General features: G+C 40.9%; 1 protein-coding gene and 1 long non-coding RNA gene across 4 annotated transcripts in view; one reads left to right on the top strand and one right to left on the bottom strand.

Annotated features, from left to right (window-relative positions):
• The first annotated feature begins 9,419 nt into the window (after positions 1–9,419).
• Positions 9,420–16,071, top strand: LOC133498672 (uncharacterized). 3 transcript variants are annotated; one of them, XR_009794430.1, is made up of 4 exons: positions 9,420–9,573; positions 10,290–10,418; positions 10,680–10,835; positions 15,669–16,071. It is a non-coding gene; the product is annotated as an uncharacterized LOC133498672 (long non-coding RNA). The 3 variants fall into 3 exon arrangements; XR_009794432.1 differs by having other exon boundaries at positions 10,290–10,835; positions 15,669–15,842; positions 15,930–16,069; XR_009794431.1 differs by having other exon boundaries at positions 10,290–10,835.
• LOC133498671 (CD82 antigen-like) overlaps positions 12,550–23,493 on the bottom strand; it is a 70,965-nt gene continuing 60,021 nt past the window's right edge. The window contains 5 exon segments of the mRNA XM_061815841.1: positions 12,550–13,473; positions 16,085–16,168; positions 16,252–16,364; positions 16,367–16,424; positions 21,219–21,317. Of these exon segments, the coding sequence (XP_061671825.1) occupies positions 13,396–13,473; positions 16,085–16,168; positions 16,252–16,364; positions 16,367–16,424; positions 21,219–21,317 (432 nt within the window). The 3' untranslated portion in view covers positions 12,550–13,395.

The raw sequence follows: 23,493 nt of genomic DNA, 5'->3' as shown, positions 1-23,493 counted from the left end.
GACCCTCGTGAGGATAAGCGGTGGAGAAAATGGATGGATGGACAGATATTATTTTACTTTTTTTTCTTTTAGTTTGCTGGATGTGATTTAAATACTCCGCCAAGATGCCTGTGGAAAGACCCATGTAATGCAGTCACTCACATATGAAAAATGTACAGGTGTGGTCAGTCATGCTCGCAGGTATGAAGTTACGAGTGTGGTCCACCAGTCATCCCCGCAGATAAAGTTGCAGGTGTGATTAGGGATGGAATCTCAAGACCTTAAAATAACTTAATTGATTAATATCACATAACCGTATATTAAAAATAAAATAAACAAATACCTAAAATTTCCAACTCAGAAATAACCATTTCCATTTTCAACTGATATTAGTAGAACATGATATGAAAAGGTTTTTAAAAATTTTCATCAATAAAAATTATTGATCTGACAAACAAAATGCACTGGCCTGTCAAGGAATAAACACAAACTGTCTATCCCCACAATGTTTTGAAAATGCTGAAATTTTAGTTCAACATAATAGGCGTTAGTGGCAACACGCTAGCGATACATTGGACCAAGCATTCCTGTTGTCAATCGTGATGTATTGTTATATCCATCCATCCATTATCTACTGGTTTTCAGAGTCAGGTCGCGGGGAAAGTAGTTTTAGCAGGGATACCCAGACTTCCATTTCCTTAGCCACTTCTTCCAGCTCTTCAAGAGGGATCTCGAGGCATTCCCAAGCCAGCCTAGAGACATAGTCTCTCCAGCGTGTCCTGGGTTGTCCTCGGGGTCTCTTTCCAGTGGGACATGCCTGGAACACTTCACCAGGGAGACGTCCAGGAGGCATCTGAATCAGATGCCCCAGCCACCTCATCCGGCTCCTCTCAATGCGGACGAGTAGCAGCTCAACACTGGGCCCCTCCGGATGACTGAGCTTCTCACCCTATCTCGAAGGGTGAGCCCGGACACCCTGCGGAGGAAACTCATTTCGGGTGCTTGTATCCGGGATCTTGTTCTTTCGGTCACGACCCAGACCTCATGCCCATAGGTAAGGGTAGGAACGTAGATCGACTGGGAAATTGAGAGCTTCACGTTTTGACTTAGCGCCCTCTTCACCGCAACGGGCCGATACAAAGTCCGCATCACACCAGACGCTGCACCAATCCATCTGTCAATCTAGCGCTCCATCATTTCCTCACTCGTGAACAACACCCCAAGATACTTGAACTCCTCCACTTGGGGAAGGAACTCATACCCGACCTGGAGAGAGCACGCCACCCTTTTCCGACTGAGGACCATAGTCTCGAATTTGGAGGTGCTGATTCTCATCCCATCCGCTTCACACTCTGATGTGAACCGCTCCGGTGAGAGTTGGAGATCATGGCTTGCTGAAGTCAACAGAACCACATCATCTGCAAAGAGCAGAGATGCGATGCTGAGGCCACCAAACTGGACACACTCTACGCCTCAGCTGCGTCGAGAGATTCTGGGGGTTGCACACGCGCATCGCTGCAACCGCTGTAAATAGGAGGCTGGCTTGCTAGAATGTACCTTTATGTGCGTGCGCTTCAGGTATTTGCCACACCTGAATCAAGTGACAATCTGGAAAATAGTCTCACGTCTTTTTTTTTTTTTTTTGGGCACATCGTGAGAAGACCAACCAAAACTGCCTCGTGATCGACGCATTGAGCACCCCTCGTGAAACTGAATTTCCTTTGACATGGCTGATGATGTTGATGACTTTCGATGTAAATGCGCTCGCAGTACGTGAAGCAGTTTGGAAGGTGCTTTTAGCATCACTCCTCGGTACGGTTAACTTGCATTTCCTGTTTCCGGGTGAATACTGATTGTTTAGGAGTAGGCTTGTTTAGTAAACAACGTCTATTAAATAAACACGTAAATTAATGTCAAGACTATGTAAAATAAGCGATGTCTTTCAAAATCAATTTTTTCGACTCGTAACAAATTTTACACATGTGATTCTTTATCCTCGACTGTGCAGATTTGCGAGTGTGACAGCGCGAGCGCGATTGCAGTCGTCAAATCACAGTGACTGTAATGTTTGTTTACTTAGCTGCGAATTGCATCTTTTGGACCCGGAGTGCATTCTTCAACTGCTGTTGAAAAGTCCATTTGCATCTTTATCTTCCTGCCACCCACTGTTAGTCTTGAATATATTTGTCATTTTCACTCTGTATTCCTCAAAAGGTTAATCATTCTTTTGTTTTGATCTTCTTATTTAATTTGCTTAATTTGCTCGATGTCTAAAACGCTTGGTTGCTCTCTGAATTTTAAAATTTACGACACATTGATTTATGTCTGCTTTATGTGAAGTAATAACTTCCACACATCCATAGTCAAAGCCCTATACACTAAAATAGTCGAGTCGGCACCATTTCAAGGCAGTCCCGTCTGATCTAGTCATTCTGTGTGGTGTTGTCTCATAATATGAAGGTAGTGGACATATAGTGACCTACAAGAGTGGAGGTAAAAGCACGCAGGTGGATTATATTCTGTGTAGACGACGTAATCTGAAGGAGGTTACTGACTGTGAAATAGTGGTAGGGAAGGGTGTACTCAACAACACAGGATGGTGGTGTGTAGGACGACTCTGGTGGTGGGTAGGAAATCTAAGAAGACAAAAGTAGAACAGAGAACCAGTTGTTGGAAGCTGAGAAATGAAGAATGCTGTGCGGCCTTCTGGAAAGTGGTGAGATAGGTTCTCGATGGACAGGAGGAGCTCCGGGAAGACTGAACCACTGCCCCCAAGGTTATCAGAGAGACAGGCAGGAGAGTAATTGGTGTGTCTTCTGGCAGGAAAGGGGAGAAGGAGACCTGGTGGTGAAACCCCAAAATATAAGAAGTCATACAAGGAAAGAGATTAGCGATGAAGAAGTGGAACAGTGAGAGGACAGAGGAGTAGCAAAAAGAATACATTGACATGTGACGTAGGGCAAAGGTAGAGGTGGAGAACGCTCAACAATAGGTATATGACGACATGTACATCAGGTTGGACACAAAATAGGGAGAAAAGGATCTCAACAGGTTGGGCAGACAGAGGGATAACGATGGGAAGGATGTGCAGCAAGTAAGGGTAACTAAGGATAGAGATGGAAATGTGTTGACTGGTACCAGTAGAGTGCTGAATAGATGAAAAGAATACATTGAGAAGTTGATAAATGAAGAAAATGAGAGAGAAAGAAGAGTAGAAGAGTCAAGTGTGAAGGACCAGGAAGAGGCAATGATTAGCAAGGAGTAAGTTCGAAAGGCACGACAAAGGACGAAAAATGGAAAGGCAATTGGTCCTGATGACTTACTGGTGGAGGTATGGAAGCAATTTGGAGAGGTGGCTGTCAGGTTAGAAGTCAGTATCTGCGAGCAACAGTATGGTTTGATTATTTGCCTTGAGGATGCTAATTGAAAAGTACAGAGAAGGTCAGAAGGAGCTACAGTAAAGAAAATAACTATGTGGACACCCTGCTATAATGCATGTTCTACCACTTAGAAATCATAGAGAGGTCTGAAATTTTCATCGTAGGTGCATGTCCACTGTGAGAGAGATAATCTAAAAAGAAAAATCAAGAAATCACAATCACATCCAGCAATTTTTTACAATTTATTTTTGTGATACAACTGCAAATAAGTATTTCAACACCTGTCTATCAACTAGAATTCTGAGCCTCAAAAACCTGTTAGTCCGCTTTTAAAAGTCCACCTCCACCCCATGTATTATCTTGAATCAGATGCACCTGTGTCAGGTCGTTAGCTGCATAAAGACACCTGTCCACCCCATACAATCAGTAAGACTCAAACATGTAACATGGCCAAGAAAATAAGCTGTCCAAAGACACCAGAGACAATGTTGTTCAACTCTACACAGCTCAAAAGGGCTTTGGAGAAATTGCCAAGCAGCTTGGTGAAAAAATGTCCACTGTTTGAGCAATCATCAGAAACTGGAAGAAGCTAAACATGACGGTCAATCTCAATCGGAGTGGAGCCCCATGCAAGATATTACCTCGTGGGATCTCAATGATCCTTAGAAAGGTGAGGAATCAGCAAAGGACTACATGACAGGACTTCGTCAATGACCTGAAAAGAGTTGGAACCACCGTTTCTAAGGTGACTTTTGGTAATACACTAAGATGTCATGGTTTACAATCATGCATGGCACGGAAGGTTCCCCTGCTTAAACCAGCACATGTCAAGGCCTGTCTAAAGTTTGACAATGACCTTTTGGATGATACAGAGGACTCATGGGAGGAACTTTTGTGGTCAGATGAAACCAAATTGGAACTTTTTGGTCATAATTCCACTATCCATGTTTGGAGGAAGAATGATGAGTTCCATCCCAAGAACACCATCCCTACTTTGAAGCATGAGGGTGGTCGCATCATGCTATGGGTTTTTTTTTCTGCACATGGGACAGGACGACTGCACTGTATTAATGAGAGGATGACTGCGGCCATGTATTGTGAGATTTTGGCGAACAACCTCTTTCCTCATCAGTGCATTGAAGATGTGTCATGGCTGGGTGTTTCAACATGACAATGACCCGAAGCACACAGCCAGGAAAACCAAGGAGTGGCCCCGTAAGAAGCATATTAAGGTTCTGGCGTGGCCGAGCCAGTCTCCAGACCATAACCCAATAGAAAATCTTTGGATTTACGTGTTTCTCAACGACACCCCAGAAACCTGTTTGATCTGGAGAAGATCTGTGTGGAGGAGTGGGCCAAAATCCCTCTTGTAGTGTGTGCAAACCTGGTGAACAACTACAGGAAACGTTTGACCTCTGTAATTGCAAACAAAGGTTAGTGTAACAAATATTAACATTGGTTTTCTCAGGTGTTAAAATACTTATTTGCAGCTGTATCATACAAGTAAATCATTAAAAATCATACATTGTGATTTCTGGATTTTTCTTTTTAGATTATCTCTCTCACAGTGGACATGCACCTACAATGACAATTTCAGAACCCTCCATGATTTCTAAGTGGGAGAACTTGCAATATAGCAGGGTGTTCAAATACTTATTTTCTTCACCGTATATTGTTTTTGTGGATCTATGGAGCCTATGACAGAGTACCGAGAGAGGAACTGTGGAGAGGAACTGCATGTGGAAGTCTGATGTGATGGAGAAATATGTTAGAATAGTACTGGACATGAATGAGTGCAGCAAAACAGTGATGTAGAGTGCCGTAGGTGTGACAGAAGAATTTAAGGTGGAGGTGGGACTGCATCAGGGATCCGCTCTGAGCCCCTTCCTGTGCACACGAGTCCGTCCTCATTTCTTTATTTTTCACAAAATTTGTCTCCGCCATCCCTCAGCTTGCCATTGACTACTACAGTGGTGCCCTGGTTCTCGAACAGAATCCATTCCAGAAGGCTGGTTAAAAACCAAAACTTTCGAAAACCAAAGCACGTTTAACCATTACAATGAATGGAAAATGAAGTAATGCGTTCTAAGCCTAAAAAAAAAATCATTTTTAAGCGATTTTTTTTTAGCATTTCCTGCTAATAAACTGGATAGTAGAAATACATGTATAGTTGATATACTTTATATAATTAAATAATTTCAGAAATATGTTAAATAAATAATAAATAAATATATTTTTTTAAAAAATTTTGCTTAAAATGTTTGCTTAAGCGTAGTAGAGTATGCCAGGCCGGGAATGCATTGCCATATCTGTTGCAACTCGGCCTTGTAAACCCTTTTTTAAAAAATTATTAACAAAAGTGTAGAATAACTTTAAACAAGCAATATTGATGGGGGAAAAAAATGTTTTTTATTTGCACAGAAAGTATGTAACGTTAAAAAAATGCAACTAGAGGTAGGGTTAATGGAACAAAAGAAAAAAAGCAATGCAAAACAACAGTTTGAAATGTCTTCGGTGGGTGACTCGCCCCTTTTTCACAAAGAACATATATAATGTTTGTTTCTGCCATCTTTTAAGCACTTTTCTGAAGTGGCTCATAAAAACATTATTAAAATTTTGCAGTGCTCTGCAACATTCAGCTTTACTCAGGTGATGAAGTTGTACAAAATTATGGATGTCGTTCCATTTAGCGCAGATAGCTTTAATATGGGCACTTAAGACATCCTTCCTACCTTCAGCCTCATCAGATGAAATCTCCATTCCTCGCCAACACTATCCCCAGCTAACTACTGCTCTTTTCAAAAATAAGAAGCAACTTTTCGACTTCCTCCAAGATCTGTGGCCTCTGCTTGGTCAACAACTTTAACCAAGAGTTAGACAGCAACACTTTTCTGAAATCATCAGCAAGAACCTCAACAATACTTGTGCTCTATTTGCTGTGGTTGAAGCTTACACCCACCCACCCCCAAATCAGATTGATCCAGAACTCGTAACAGCTGACAAATGCAATGAGTTTGCCAGTTATTTTAGTGAAAAAATACAATCCATCAGGTCAAATTCCAGCACAAATCAGCAAAAAGATAGAATGATCTCACATTTGAAGCTACCCAAAGAAAGCTATTAACTTGTCAGAATTTGATACAGTTAACCAAAAAACTGTAGAGAAAACTGTTCAGCAGTTGAAACCATCAACGAGCTGTCTCGACTCAATACCATCTGACTTATTCAAAACTATTGTGAAGTCAGTGTGTCCTGATTTGCAGCAAATAATCAATTGTTCATTTCAGTCTGGCGAGTTTCCCAAAACTCTCAAAGTAGCTGCTGTCAAGGCTCTTCTAAAAAACAGAGCACTGGACGATTCCATGTTAGCAAGCTATGGCCCAATCTCAAATCTCCTATTCGTAGCCAAGATTCTTGAGAAAGTTAATTTGAATCAACTCTGCTGAATTTCTTGAATTTAAATGGACTTTTTGACAAATTTCAATCAGGTTTCCGAACTCATCACAGAATCAGGACAGAATCTGCTCTTATCAAAGTGCTAAATGATATGAGGTTGAATACTGACTTAGGAAAGGTGTCAATTTTGGTCTTGTTTGATCTCAGCGCGGCTTTTGATACGGTAGATCACAATATACTGCTAAACAGGTTGGAAACATGGGTAGGGCTAAATGGAACGGTCCTTGAATGGTTTAGGTCCTACCTGGAGGAAAGGAGCTTCTTTGTGACCATTGGAGGTGCTCGGTCTCGGCAAATGGCAATGACCTATGGTGTCCCTCAAAGGTGAGTTCTTGGACCTCTCCTGTTCAGCCTGTATATGCTACCCTTGGGTCAAATTCTTCAAAACTTTAATTTTGACTACCATAGCTATGCAGATGACACAGAGTTATATTTAGCAGTGTCTCCAGATGACTACAGTTCAATTGATGTATTGTGCCTCTGTCTAAATCAGATAAATAACTGGATGAGCCAAAATTTTCTTCAACAAAATCACAACAAAACTGAGACAATTGTTTTTGGCAATAAAAAAAAGAGAATTGCTGTTATTAAACACCTGGACTCTCTATCATATTTAAACCAAAGACCAAGTCCGAAACCTTGGTGTTCTCATTGATTACGACCTGACTTTCAACAATCATATCAAATGAATCACAAAAACTGCCTTCTACTATCTGAAAAACATATATACAGTCAGGTCTTGTCTGTGTCAAGCAGACCAGGATAAGCTCATCCATGCTTTTATCTCAAGTAGAATTGACGACTGTCATGGTCTTCTGACTGGACTCCCCAAAAAGAATATTAAACAAGCTGCAGCTCATTCAAAATGCTGAAGCTTGCGTTCTGACCAAAACAAAGCGGTCAGACCATATAACACCAATCCTAACGTCCTTGCACTGGCTTCCAGTCAGCTTAGGAATGGATTTTAAAGTTCTGCTACTGGTCGATAAATCCATCAAAGATTTAGGTCCTGAATACATGAAAGAAATGCTTATGGAATACAAACCCAGTAGAGCTCTGCGATCGACTGACTCAGGTCAAATAGTGGAGCGCAGAGTCAAAAGCAAACATGGTGAAGCAGCATTCAGCTATTATGCTGCACACAAATGGAATAAGTTGCCAACAGAGGTTAGGTTAGCTCCAAGTGTGAATGTTTTTAAATCCAGGTTGAAAACTCTTCTTTTTTCTCATGCTTTTTAGAATATATCCACTTTTGGATCATAATACTTGCACTGAATGTGGTTTTAATTGTCTTTTAAAAAAATATTTTGTCATTTTTATTGTTTTTATCCCGTTTTAAATGTTTTATCTCTTTGTTTTCAAATGCCTTTAATCATGTAAAGCACATTGAGTTACTTCGTGTATGAAATGCGCTACACAAATAAATTTGTTTTGCTTCCAACTTTGTTTTGTTCATTTTTTTTTTAATCCAGACTGAAATCCCGTTTGTTTTTCTTGGTGTAAAACTGAATTATTACTCGCAGAATATCTTTAGAAATTTACAATTTATCATGATGTTCGTAGATGATATTGTGATCTGCAGTGAAATCAGGGAGCAGGCACAGGAACAATTAGAAAGATGGAGGTATGCACTGGAAAGGACAGGAATGAAGATTAGCCGAAGTAAAACAGACTATATGTGCGTGGATGAGAGGGGTGGAGGAGGAAGAGTGAAGCTCCAGGGAGAAGAAATAGCGAGGGTGGACGACTACAAATACTTAGGGTCAACAATACAGACCAATGGTGAGTGTGGTAAGGAAGTGAAGAAACGGGTTCAAGCAGGATGGAACAGTTGGCGGAAGGTGTCTGGTGTTCTATGTGACAGAAGAATCTCCACTAGGATGAAGGATAAAGTTTATAAAATATATTGTGCCTTCCCATATCAACTTCCATTGGTATTGCAAACTACGGAAACCCCACTGGGACAAACTGTCTCTGACTCATTTGTGTTGCCAACGTGACAGAAATGACATGTATAGTATGTCGTTATGACAGCTCTGTGAGCCATATGCAACCATCAAAAGAGTCAGATATGGCTCGCGAGCCATAGGTTCCATACCCCTGCCTTAGAGTGATGATAAATGTGATTATAATTATTATGCTATTATGTGATCTCAGTGGGTTGTGTATATAAAACAATCATAATAATAGACAGCACAATGGGGCAGCAGTACATTTCCAGTACACTTCTCTAAAGATTCTTGAGGGATGGATGGATGGATGGATGGAAGGATGGATGGATAGCTGTGGCTATTTGATATTGCGTACATACAAATAGACACATCATTGCACCCACCACCATAATATGGATGTGAAGACCAAGAAAAAGTGGCAAGATTACACAACAGTTTAAATGGTAAACTGTGGGTGATTGAAGGGCGGGAAGAAGCATTTACTTGTATGACGTCAGCCGTGCAATGCGGTAAACCATCTCACAGTCTGGTCTACAATGAAGCTGAAAGTTGTCACTTTTCATTTTAAATACTATATATATGTTGCTGTCATGCTCCTGGATTCCAGCCAGGGCTGGGCGTGGCCAGCTAATCTGAAGGTGCACACCTGCGCCTCATGACCTTTGATTAAGACCCAGTACATATAGGACCCGGGGGACGACTATTACTCTGCTAGATCGTTGCCTCTCATGCCTCGTTCCCGCACTACCGTACTCCTAACGTCTACCTCCCGTGTACCGACCAACGCCTGTCTCCCGACCTACCCCGTAAGCCTGCCGTTACTGATCTTGCTGCTTGTTTGGACTGACTCCCTGGTAACCGACATTGGAACGAATAAAGGCTTATTCCGCACTGCTTACCTCTCACCTGAGTCGTGCATTTGGGTCCACCCCCGAGTCTCGTCCGTGACAGTTGCATAGTGGAGCAGTGTAAAGTGTTGGCCTCACAATTCTGAGGACCGGGGTTCAAACTCAGCCCCTCCTGTGTGGAGTTTGCATGTTCTCCCCATGCTGCGTGGGTTTTCTCCAGGCACTCCGGTTTCCTCCAACATCCCTCAAAACATGCATTAATTGGAGACTCGAAATTTCCCCTATGTGTGTTTGTGAGTGTGACTGTTTTCGGTTTCCATGGCCCTGCTATTGGCTGGCGACCAGTTCAGAGTGTACCCTGCCTCCTGCCTGATGACAGCTGGGATTGGCTCCAGCACTCCCGCGACCCTCGTGAAGGTAAGTGGCTCAGAAGATGGATAGATGGATAATAATAATAATATTAATATTAATCCGCTCCTGAAGCTGTCACCTTATCGTGGTGGAGAGGTTTGTGTGTCCTGAGGATCCTAGGATCATCGAGGTAGTTTCTGTAGCCAGGGCTAAGTTGTCTGGGACTTCAAGCCCTTGGTAGGGTCACCCATGTGGAGGAATAATTGTGAATATAATTATCATACATCTGCTTCAAATAAAGAAATGTCTTTTCTCTGCTTTAGATAACACGGCAGACGCTTAACAGGAGCTAGCACAAGAACATCTAATCATCAGAACTGTTAGAACCAGGAACACCTGTTGTCTGTTCAAGAAATGATGACCACACATGGACACACACAGATGAACAACAAGTACACTTTGTTTCCAACTGTTTTGCTCGCCTGTCTCCTTTTTGTAACATCCATGTAAATAAGGGGCCTTTTGAAACTAAATAAATACAGGTGCTGAGGAGGGAATAATCAAAGAATGCAGTAGTGAATTGTATGAGACAGTTCCTCTCATCTCTCATCGAGAGACTTGAACTGGTGTCTTTGCTTCCTTTTTTGTCCTGTTTAATGAATGTCTAATTGGTAAATTGGTAAACCTAACATTTACTTGGTCCTTCGAGCCAGGCCTCAACATACCAGAGGTTTCCAGGGGCTGAGTCGACGTCCAGGCAAAGACCATGGCCACGGCATTTGTGAACCTTTCCGGGACTGGGTCTCAGCTTTGTGTCTGGAGGCTGAGGTTTGATGAGAAGCCAAAACAAGGAAGTAAAGACATCTCTGGTAAGTAGGAAACTCACACACTCATGAGGAATGAGTGAATTTGCGGGTCTGGATGACTGTGGAAGAACCAAACCTCGAGAATACTAGTCCCTATTGAATAGAGAAATTAGTCTATAAAACCGAGAAAAGGTCACCAGACAGACTAGGGTTGGGGGGGACACTGCTTCCTGCCCGTCGACAGCAGGGATAGGCTTGTGAGGATAAGCGGCTAAGAAAATGGATGGATGGATTGATAAATGGGTACTTGATACCTCTTGGCATGACCGATCCACTGAAAATGTGAAATGAAGAGACCACATTTTATGACCAATTTATGAAAAAAATTTAACAAATTCCAAAGGGTTCACATCCCCACCCCCATTCTTTTACTTGAACAACCAATGACGTAGAAAACATGTTTCACAAAAAACATTTGGTATAGATTTTGGAAAGAAATTGCTCAATTGTGGGCAGTTGTCCTGTTTATAAAGAGAAGTTTCCATCATGGTGAATGCGGTGTTTTTCTCAAAAGAAAAATAATTGTAGTTTTTGATCACATCATAAGTTGTTGTTTCTCCACCATTTTGGCAGTTGAGATCAGGAGGCTTTTCTATTCAAACACTCGATTATCACCGGTCCAGAACAAAATGTGTCAACCTTCACAACATGGCAGTGTGTGATGTCTCGGGAAAACCATTCATTTATGTTGGACACATTACAAAGTAGCGAATGTTTGACTTCATCCAATTATAATTACTTTATTGGCAAAAGAAACAGAATACAATGGATGTTGTGAGTTCAAATTTACCAAGATACGCTTATTTAGCTGTCCACATTGTTACAAAATACACATACCTTTAAGCAAAACATTACAGGTTTGATAAAGGCTTTTATTTTATATACTTGCTGTACAAAGTCAAGTATTTAATGACAAAAATGTTTACATATAAACACATTCTCACATGAAAGTTGAAATCGGATTGCAAAAAACTTCAGTGTTGAAGAATTTCAAAATAGCTCAGTGGTTAGAGCATTGGTTTGGTAAACCAGGGGTTGTGAGTTCCTTTCTCACTGGGACCTCCACTCCCCAAGAGGGGTTGTGTCAGGAAGGGCATCTGTCGTAAAATCTATGACAAACAAATATGAGCATTCATCTCATCTCATACCTACCCATAACGGGACAAGCCAAAAGAAAGTTTAAAAAGAGATAAATCTTTTCTGCATACTTTCCTTGTGGCAAGATTAAAAGCATATTTTGTCTCCTAACATTTTCCAGTCAAAAATTCTGTTTAAAAATATTCTTCTTCACCCAAGACAAATTGAGTCATATCATTGGAAAAGAATTACAAATGTTTCTCTTTAGTATCACATTACTTCTGCAATAGCCAAAAACGTTTCAGTATAAAAGAATGAAAATACATTTTTGAAAGTACAAGTAACCAGCTTGCATTGATAAACACGGAAGAACTTAGAGTAAAGTAAACAAAAAGAAATAAATCAAAATATATACAAACTAATAAAATAATCATACACAAAGCTGGTTTACGTATATTAAAAAAAAAATCCAAATTGTGGAATATGATAGCTGTGTAAATCAACTGCTGAATCTTCCAAAATAAAAATGTGAAAAAGCTAAAACAAACCTTAAAAAGGCAATTGTTTTATTGAAAGGATCGGTGCTGGTCGGCGCTCAGGAGACAAAGATGACACTCAACAAAAGACCAACGTTCCCAAATGCTATTTAGCCTCAATAACTGGCATATTTATTTTGACCAAATGCAAGTTCTCAAAACACGGTTGACATTGCGTGAAATCAATCATATGAGCCCCTGACCTATGCCGAGAAGGTGGAGAGCCGTCACCCAGATAGAGGTCCGCTTTGTCAACCAGCTGGGCGTTCGTACGAAACCCGCAGCAGACTCTACCTGTTTGTACTCTGCATCTCTCTATTATACTTTTCAGTTGCGTGCGAAAGAAAGGGCGGGTGGCCTACCCGTCCCACCTGGCGCCGCAACAATTGTAGTCAATTTACATTTGACACCTAAGTGTGTCTTTCAGGCTCTGAGAAACATAACAATCAAGATATCCCACAACAATGTTCGTCTTTGAACCAGATAACAAGTGAGTGTGAAACGGTCGAGACCTCTTGACTAGAAAAACAAGTGAGATAACAGTCAAGATATCCCAAAACAATGTTGTCTTTGAACCAGATAAAACAAGTGAGATACAATACATTCGGGTATTCAACGGTTATGGGAAGCATCACTAATTAACACTCCTTTCAGCAATGAACAGGATCAATCACTGACATTACTTTACTACATAATTCTGCAATGTCACCCTTCCAACTCCTCCAGGTTCCACTAAACCAGTCAAAACATTTGCAACATTACTCTTCGATCAAAACTTTAAAAAGCAAAAACTTTTTAAAGTGCTTCAAGCAAGACTGGTCTGAGAAAAATATACCTCATAAGAAGTATTCAACTAAATATTCCAACATCATTTTACATTTGAACCAAACATTTAACCTAGAATTGAGTGGAAAAATTGTGTATTAGCTTAAAACTGAGTGTGGTGAACTTTAGTACTTTGGCACTTTGGTGTAGTCTTCCCTCTGAATGCTTTTGCACAAGCAGATGACCAGAATCATGCCCAGCAGCTGTCAAAAAACAAAATAAGTAATCACGTGAAGAAATCTGTTGGCGTTGATGACATCTAGGACAGCAGATCCCCCTCGCTTGAAACTCATTAAATACTTAGAGTTTTCTGTTACAGGAAGGAGCTTGAATCTGAATATGGCAGTTCTGTCATATAATCGCTGGTGAAGTTATTTACTGTAGAGAGTAGGAAGACTCTACCCTGTCATCTGTAGATCTGAGAGTGCAAATGATTGTTTGTCTCAATATGTCCTGCGATTGGCTAGGAAACAGTTCTGGATGTACCCCACCTGCCCCTCGAAGATAGCTGGGATAGACTCCAGCACTCCCGCAACCATTGTGAGGATAAGCGGTTTGGATAATTGATGTATGTGTGCTGCTGACAGCATATCATCCTCAAATTACTGGCTTTCTATGTCCCCATATTGCCACTCATTCACTGCACACAAGTAGCAAGCTGCAGTTTTGTCCCTATCATCTAAAAGAAAAGAAAAAAATTAGGAAAAACTTTTTTTTTTTTTTAGATGAGACAAAACAAAAAACAGATTTTTGTCCTTCGTGTCCAAATAAAAACATGGAATACAGTATGACAGGAATGATGGTGAAAGGAACAACGGAACATTCCTTGCAGCTGTGGCTGACTATATCAACAAAGTATTTATTCTATCCTTGTATAACTGAATAAAATCAATTAATTTTAAAACCATATGATTGGACAGTGTTCTGAATTAGCTATTATAATACAAATAATTTTCCAATTAATTACACAGTTAGGTACTGTAGTACAAAAGAACATTCACTCCCATTTATGCCTGAATGAACCTTGCGCACTCACCACCTGCGATGTAAACATGAGTGGGGGCAGCAGCCAATGAATTATTTGTTTATAATAAACAAAGATGGATAGTATGATGGTTGAACACACCGTAGCCGAGCATTTATACATCGGGGGAGGAAAGTTTTCAAATATAAACTCCCCTATATAGTGTGTTTTGCTGCAATTCAGGAGTTGAACTTGACATCTTCAGCAAAGAAAAAGGTCCTTGTTAAAACCTTACATATCACGGCTGCCCACCTTCGATTACACTATGAAATGCTACCACACTATTGCTCTTTTCTGTCTTTTATGCTTGTATTTTTCTCATCAATTAAGCTCTGCCCTTGTTGCGCAAGCAATCAATCTTCGCTTCAACAATGACATTGTCGCATCCCTGCATAAGTCGAGGACTGCTAACCATTTGTGATGTGCAATTTGGTTTTTCAACGTGTTCTATGATGGGAAAATAGCAAATTTCGATCCGCAAAGAGCGATGTAAGACCACTTAATTTGAGCCTTGCATTCCCAAAATGGCTGAGAGGAAGAGGCCTAGTTCTAAATAAACTTTTTTTTTTAAACACAAACCTTCAGACAAATATTTAAACTTCAAAAAATGAAAATTTCAGGAAAAAAACAAATCACTTTTATGTAAGGATGAAACAATTTGTTTTAAAAGCGATTTGTGGTTGCTGATCCGATTCAAGCACAAAATTGGTTAATCTAGAGCAGGGTTTGCCGAAGGAATGTACTGTAGCTGAACAGGACCAGTCTAAAAAAATCTAACTCAATCAAGGTTCAGGAGAGGGTTTATATAACACTCAGTAAATGTTATAACAGTTATATTTTATATAACAAAGGCAGATTTATAATTGATTTTCATTTGATTATTTTTTTATTTTAAGAAGATTTTTTTTACTTTTGTGTTTGACTTAAGAATATTTTAAGATGAGAATTAAAAATTTATATTAAAAAGAAAAGTTTTGATTCAATAATCATTGGCTTTCAGTTCTACTTCAACACGTATGAGTGAGGGGGTACTCATGATATGACAAAATTGTTCAGAGGTACACAAAAAAAAAGGTTGGGAACCACTGGAAAAAGCCACTGATAGCTCAAATTTACAACACTTTCAGAATGGTATGATGTTAGACAAAAAAATAAATCCATCCATCCATTTTCTTAGCTGCTTATCCTCACAAGGGTCGTGGGGCGTGCTGGAGCCCATCCCAGCTTTCAACGGCCAGGAGGTGGGGTACACCCTGAACTGGTTTCCACCCAATCACAAGGCACATCCAGACTAACAGCCGCACTCACAATCACGCCTAGGGGCAACCAATTTAGAGTGTCCAATTAATGTTGCATGTTTCTGGGATGTGGGAGGAAACTGGAGTGCCCGGAGAAAACCCACACAGGCATTGGGACAACCTGCAAACTCCACACAGGCGGGTCCAGGATTGAACCCGGGACCTCAGAACTGTGAGGCCAACGCATTCCAGCTGCTCCACCGTGCCGCCAAAGAATAAATCCTATTCTTAAAAGCTGTTCCACTTCAATGTACCACCACTATTTCATAAAAACATTGTAAGCAATACTGATTATATGAGTTAATTTTCCTTTTCTTGTTTGTGTACACGACTGAAGAATGGAGAGAGGACTTGGAAAGTTTGGGGCTTTGCCTATGCAGGAGTCAATGATCCTGTCCCCAAGCTAAGCCCAGATGCATTATGCTAATGCAACCCCAAGAACAAATGAACAGTGAAGAACAGATCATTGAAAAGGTGAGTGGTCATGTGTACCTCAATAAAAGCAACTGCAATGGAGATTCCCAGCACAACCCCAATGTTAGTGAGGAGCCAATTTTCCACGCTCCGAGCACAACCCTGAAGAGAACACCCCAAGATGAGTTCACTATGAATTTCACCCCCGCTATTATTTCAAGTGAGAATACCCAAAAATATGTTACCTTGTCATATACGGGCCAGTCAGGTGTCAGAGCCTCACAGAATCCACTCTCGGAGATGTTTCCAGTCACAAGGGAGATGTTGTGGCATGAGCAGGGAAATAGAAGCTGAGAATGTTGATGATCACCACGTTTCCATTCCAGTCACCTTGACCATTCCAGCCGCAACATTCCATCTGCAGGTAGCAGGAAAAGAAATCTGCGTCAAAAAACATTTCCAAGATTCTCTTTATGTGCTATAAAATTTAGTCTCATGTAGGTTATATGGCTGACAGTAAAGTTCAAAGAAGACATTTCACATCTGGTTTTTTTTTTGTATTGGCACGAAAATTTTTTCAATGTAATTTCTCAAGTATAATGCGTCCTGAAGTACAATGCGCACCCCCAGAGTTGACCTTAAAAAAAAAGAAAAAAAAAATCAGGAAACCCCTTCTACCAATGTACAATGTGCACCACCAATTTGCTGGTATCTATATGCTCAAAATATTAGGAATCATCTGTATTTCTATTTTGATGGGTATGTATTTTTATTGTTTGTACTAGCAATGTTTTAAAAAAAAAACATCTGTACAACAATCAATAATGGTAATCATTGTCCATGTACTGATGCAGCGGTAATATATATCCCGGGACAGGCCACACAACACAATTCTCCTGGTCCCTGCAGTTGTCAGAACAGAATCCCTCAACCAACTCAAATAAATGTTCAACGATAGCTCAACATTTTATTAATACTGTTGATAACACATATTACATTCTTAAATAAATAAACTATTTAACACTGTTTAACTGAAACATTTTTGCATTAAATATTGCAATAAAACGTTTGTGCAGAGTGCAGTTTATCTACTACATTACACATCCTTGGCCAAGCCTTCTAAAAAAGCATCTGACTCATCTCCAATCTGAAAAATATCCATCATACCTACCTTTGGTGCATTGCTGTCAAACTCATCATTAATGAATTGGTTTAGTTCTGGTGCCTCCTGCATTCATGAACAGTGATCCCATCTTGCTCCTACACCATGTCATCCTCTGTGCCATCCATAGCGTTTGTGAGGAAACATTTTTTGAATCCTAAGAGTCTTGGTTTCCTTTTTTTCCTCATTATTGTCCACGTTTTGAGGGGAAGGTCCACCGTGCTAATAACGCAGCCTCTTGCCCCCGTTCGACTATCTGTAGCAGCTATTCATAGCGTCAGGTCGCTATCAAAACGAGAGCTCAAACTACGTAGAAATGAGCGTAATGGGCACTTTTATAAAAGCGAGCATTTCAATGGGTTGTTTTCACGTGACGTCACCCGTTGTGTTGCCTCGAACGGTGGCCATTTTTTTAAATCCCTGAGCTCCGTTACTGATGCATACCAAGGTGGACAAAATTATATTTATAACTGCATTTATTGAAGATGCGACCGACAGCACATCAAACCCAGACTGACTGCTAGGCTACCTGGCATACACACATGGGATCAGGACTGTGTCACAAAAGCGCAGTATCGTACCGTTGAGCTTTTACTCTATGTGACAGAAATCACGAACGTGGAGCAGTGGGATCTGATACTTGTCTGCTCAAGACACTTTGTAAATTGTTAGTTCAGTCTTATTTTTTATAGTTAGGTTGTTTTAGCTAATGAAAATTGCTGCAGTGTGTGCTCAGCTCTTTAACGTCCGTGCACCATTCCTCGTTGATATAAAAGCATATTCCACCGCCTTTCCTTTTCCGTATTCCGAAAGGCGGTGGAATATTATTTTTTTAATATCGAGGCAAACTTCATTTATTCAATTATTTTTCAATGAGTAAAACCTGTATATTAGTTCACCACAAGCAAAGCGAAATGTTTATTATTTCTTTAAATTTGATGACAATGGCAGAAAGACAAAAGAATAAACAAATCCAGTATTTCACAAAATTCTCAAATCTTTCAAGGGACTAATAAAAAAAGGATTTTAACTGTAATGTTGGCCTTCTGAAATAGAGTATCAATTAAGCTTGTTAGCTCGACACGATCGATACAAGGAGGTTGAAGCCAGGCAGCGTGATACCAGCGTCGGGCACTCATCCACAAAGGCAAGTATCCGTGAAGCACAGAGCCGCAGAACGTCTAAAGTCTTTTATCGGAAGGTTAGACGATGTCCCCACTTTCACAGCCGGACTTGTATACCGGATCGCGAGCCTCTTCATCACGAGGCTTTGAAGAGCGCGCCGACTAGCAACTCTGGAAAAAGCTTCAGCGAATTGGCAAGAGTTATCGAAAAAAAAGTCAGAAGGCTCTCTGATGATTACTTGTGTACTTGAGTCCCGAGACGCCCGTGAAACAGAAACAGTAACAGAGAGCTACAACACTGGTGAGCGTTAGGTAGAGAAATTCAATGGTGGCACGCAGTGGTGTATGGGTAATTCAGCAAAAAATGTGACGTTAGTAAAAACCACCCATCGTGTGCGCTGTCTGTTTTTTTTTTAAATGACCGTACAATTGACCCCTCCATACAGGGCACTTAACCACGCCTCCTGAAGTTACGTCACCCCACGTGTGCTAACCTCAGACAAACAATTAGCAAAAATGGCGGCGCAGGAAGAAAAGACTAGAGCGAAATTGTCCGATTTACCAGCTGATTTCTCACTCGCATTCTTAGCAAATAGTGAAATATCGTTGAAAAGCAGACAGCAGGGCTTCAAGTATTTCAGTGAGGGGTATTTCAATGGTATTTCCATGCATATCGACGGAGAAACCATCGATATTAGCGCAAGATCTTTCCGGAGTCAGAGGAAGACCGAGAAGCCACATAATATAATATATTATAACCCAAAGACCAATTCGTCATTGACAGTTTCCTATTTTCGTGTTACCCATCACACTTGTGTGCAGAATCTGTACGTGTATCTGTATAGCCATTTGTGAACCACCGTATGAAGGAAAAGAAGAAGGCGAGGCTTGATTTATGAGTTGTGTCTCTCATTTTCTTTGTGTAACGTCACGCGCTCCCCTCAATAATTATTCTTGAATTAGTGCCAAACCGACGTAAGTCCCGACCGAATACGACAATCACTACTTTAGTGTCCTCAAACATCATTCCTTCAGTGTTGGTGTCTCGGTGCACGTCGAAGGCTTTTAGGACTCGCTAGTCCGGTTTAGCTTAGCTCATTAGCCACCAACAAAGAGACACGTTTGTGCAGTCAGGTCCTCGCAAAGTATCGCTCAACACAGATCAAGTGTGTCAATCATTCACACGTAGGTATGTTATGCAAGCGAAGAACTGCGAATTCATTTATATGAGACATGTATTGAAAATCAAATATAGGGCATACCTTCATGGAAACATAGTCCGGTTTATCTTAGCTCGCTAGCCGGCAACAAAGAGACAGGTTTGTACAGTCAGATCATCGCAAAATATCGCTCAACACAGATCAAGTCTGTCAATCATTCACACGTAGCTATGTTATGCAAGCAAAGAACTGCTAATTCATTTATATGAGACATGTATTGAAAATCAAATATAGGGCATACCTTCATGCAAACATAGTCCGGTTTATCTTAGCTCGCTAGCCGGCAACAAAGAGACACATTTGTGCAGTCAGATCATCGCAAAATATCGCTCAACACAGATCAAGTCTGTCAATCATTCACACGTAGCTATGTTATGCAAGCGAAGAACTGCTAATTCATTTATATGAGACATGTATTGAAAATCAAATATAGGGCTTACCTTCGTGCAAACATATCTGTTCAGGTTGATTTTAGATGGATTCAGTTGATCATGCGATCTTCCACAAAGTTTGATCCATCGAAGACATTTTTCGTACTCGGTCTTCTGTTCCAGTTGATTCTAGATGGATTCAGTTGATCATGCTGTCTTCCACAAAGTTTGATCCATCGAAGACATTTTTCGTACTCGGTCTTCGGTTTTGGAAAGGGTACGAATTGAACTCATCCAACTAGCCTATCAGGATACCTGTCGTCACTATTACAAAGTCCGTGACTACACCTCTTAACCATATCTATTGTTAAGGAACCCAAATACGTGATAAAACGCTAACAAAAGCTATACTGGACCATGCGACTTTGTCAGAGGTAATGGCGGACGCCAACATTTATGCAGATGTCTGGCCTCTGATTGGTCAGCGACGCGAATGACGCAATTTCTACGGAGGGGTCAATTGTATTCAGTTGTTTCAGCTTACGTTGTTTTGCTTCGGTTTGGTGAAACATTTCTTTTAATAGCGGCTGTACAACTAGCCCTTATAGTTGACATTTTTTGTCTCTGTTTAAGTGAAAACAAACTCACGGGCAGTCATTTCTGACACATTAGCAACAAATATGCTACGCTAACGATCAATCAATGCAAAGCTTCCCCCACCCCGCCCCTTCGAGGAGGTCAGAGTTCAGAGATGAGGTTGGTGGCGCACATTACCGTAATATATATAAATATGTAACATAAGACGTCGAATATCATTTCGAAATGTATATGTATACCTTTTTTTACCACTCTAAATACCTGTATACAACTATACAATGTGACTGTATTCTTTATTTTTCATCCATACATAAATATAATGCGCGCTATTGACTTTTTGAAAATATAAATTGTTGGAATTTATTCTCCTAAAAATAAATATTATTTTTGAGAAATTATGGTATCTTTTACAAGAGCAGTTCCCGGAAAAAAATTACTTGTATGTTTCTAACATACTTCATGAATAAAGACGATTTGGATGGTTGTTTTTTTTTAATGTGACACCCAAGGCCCCATGAAACCTTGCAAAAAAAAAAAATAAAAAATCTCACGAGTTTTCACCTGGCACCATAAGTAAACAGCATGTAATTGACTTCAGCCTGATGATTACAGATATAACAGAATGAGGAAACTATTTTATTACACTATACATAATTCTAAATATGTTGGGAGGAACGGCAAAAATAATGGAGTTGAACCAGGTAAAATTTGAGGGAAATATAGCTGACAATCACTTACGTTTCTCTGAATGAAGTCCCATGCCTGCTCTGTGGTTGAGTTGTTGCCTGGATAATTGTCCAAGACGTTTGATACAATCTTAGACATCTCTTCTTTTAACTGTGGGGAGACAGCTTGCATTAATATATATTGTCAGGGACAATATGCTGTACATGGAATAATGTGTCAAAAAATGTCTCGCTCTTTCTCTTGACTCTCGCGCTCGCTGATTCATGTGTTTGTCATCTTAGTAGAGCACACATACCATTAGGTTGTAAGAAAGTCTCAAACAGTATAGAGCAATTTTAAAAACTACTTGTATTAGTTTCTGTTTTAGGAGTGAAAGGAAATTTGAGGGCCTATTACAAAATATTATTTCCCTGATAATCCAGATGTGAACTGAGAGAATGAAGGTCTCAAACAAAAATAGCTCTAGAAGGAGGGAACGATTTTTCAAATTTACAAACCAGGGCCTCAAAAGTCACATAGACAGAGCTAGCTGCGTCTTGCAAACAGAAGACAGAATTTACAGTTTAGTAAATTTTTTAGTAAGTTTTTTTTTTTTTGCATATCTATCATACACAAAGGTTTCAAATCATCAAACCAATTTCAATATCACTCAGAAGGAACCCAAGCAAATACAAAATGTGATCAAAGTTTTCATTCAACAAGTATGGTGCTAATTAGGTTTGAGTGTGGCTACAAGATCTCAAAAACCAATGCGTCATGTCATGATCCAAAGAACTTCAAGAATAAATGAGAAAAAAATGTGATTGAAATCCATCAGTCTGGAAAAGGTTAAAAGTCATTTCCAAGGGCTCCAGTGAACCACTGTCAGAGTCGTTATCCACAAATGGAGACACTGGGAATATGAAAGACTCAACGCCAATTTCTGGATTTCAGTTATTGCTGCCAAGGGTGATTTTTAGGTTCAGGAGGCAATTACATCTTCACAGAGGGTCAGAAAGTTTAGGATTTTTTTATGTGCCTTGATAAATGATAAATTGAATTGTCACAAAACTGAGGGACACGGTCGAACGCCTTCTCCATCTCCACAAAACACATGTAGACTGGTTGGGCGAACTCCCATGCACCCTTGAGGACCCTGCCAAGGGTGTAGAGTAGGTCCACTGTTCAACGGCTACGACGAAAAGCACATTGTTCCTCCTGCATCAGAGATTCGACTCCCCGACGGACCCTCCTCTCCAGCACCCCTGAATAGACCTTACCAGGGAGGCTAAGAAGTATGATCCCCGATAAGTGGAACACACCCTCCAGTACCCCTTCTGAAAAATGGGGACCACCACCCCAGTCTATCGATCCAGAGGCACTGTCCCTGATGTCCCTGCGATGTTACAGAGGCGTGTAAACCAGGACAGCCCCACAACATCCAGGCAAACTCAGGGTGAATCTCATCCTCGCCAAGGGCCCTGCCAGCAAGGGGCTTTTTAACCACTTCGGTGACCTCAACATATATAGAAGAGGCTGCCTCAGAGCACCCAGACTAAGCTTCCTCATGGGAAGGTGTGTTGGTGGGATTGGTCTTCAAAGTATTCTCCCCACCGACTCACAACATCCCGAGTTGAGGTCAGCAGTAGCAGAGTCTTGTGGGGGGTTCTTCGGGAGCATGGGGTACCGAACCCCGTGATACGAGATATTCGGTCCCTGTACGACCGCTGTCAAAGTTTGGTCCGCAGTGCTAGCAATAAGTCAGACTCGTTTCCGGTGAGAGTTGGACTCAACCAATGCTGCCCTTTGTCACCAATTTTCATAATTTTTATGGACAGAATCTCTAGGCACAGCCGAGGCATAGAGTGTGTCTCGTTTGGTCGCCTCAGCATCGCATCTCTGCTCTTTGATGATGATGTGGTTCTGTCGGCTTTAGCAAGCCGTGATCTCCAACCCTCACTGGAGCGGTTCACAGCAGAGTGTGAAGCGGCTGGGATAAGAATCAGCACCTCCAAATCTGAGATCATGGTCCTCAGTCGGAAACGGGTGGCATGCCCTCTCTGGGTTGGGGATGATATCCTGCCCCAAGTGGAGGAGTTCAAGTATCTTGGGGTCAGTGCAGTGTCTGGAGTGATCTGTTGTAGTAAAGAGGGATCTGAGCCTCACCTATTGGCACGAACTGTGGGTCGTGACCGAAAGAACAAGATCCCAGATACAAGCGACCGTGATGAGTTTCCTTCGCAGGGTGTCCGGGCTCTCCCTTACTGATGAGGTGATAAGCTCAGTCATCCAGGAGGGGCTCAGTGTCGAGTGGCTGCTCCTCCGCAGTGAGAGGACCATGATGAGG

The sequence above is a fragment of the Syngnathoides biaculeatus genome, chromosome 3 (genome assembly GCF_019802595.1).
Source record: "Syngnathoides biaculeatus isolate LvHL_M chromosome 3, ASM1980259v1, whole genome shotgun sequence".
NCBI lineage: Eukaryota > Metazoa > Chordata > Actinopteri > Syngnathiformes > Syngnathidae > Syngnathoides > Syngnathoides biaculeatus.
This window is presented reverse-complemented; position numbering and strand designations above follow the sequence as displayed.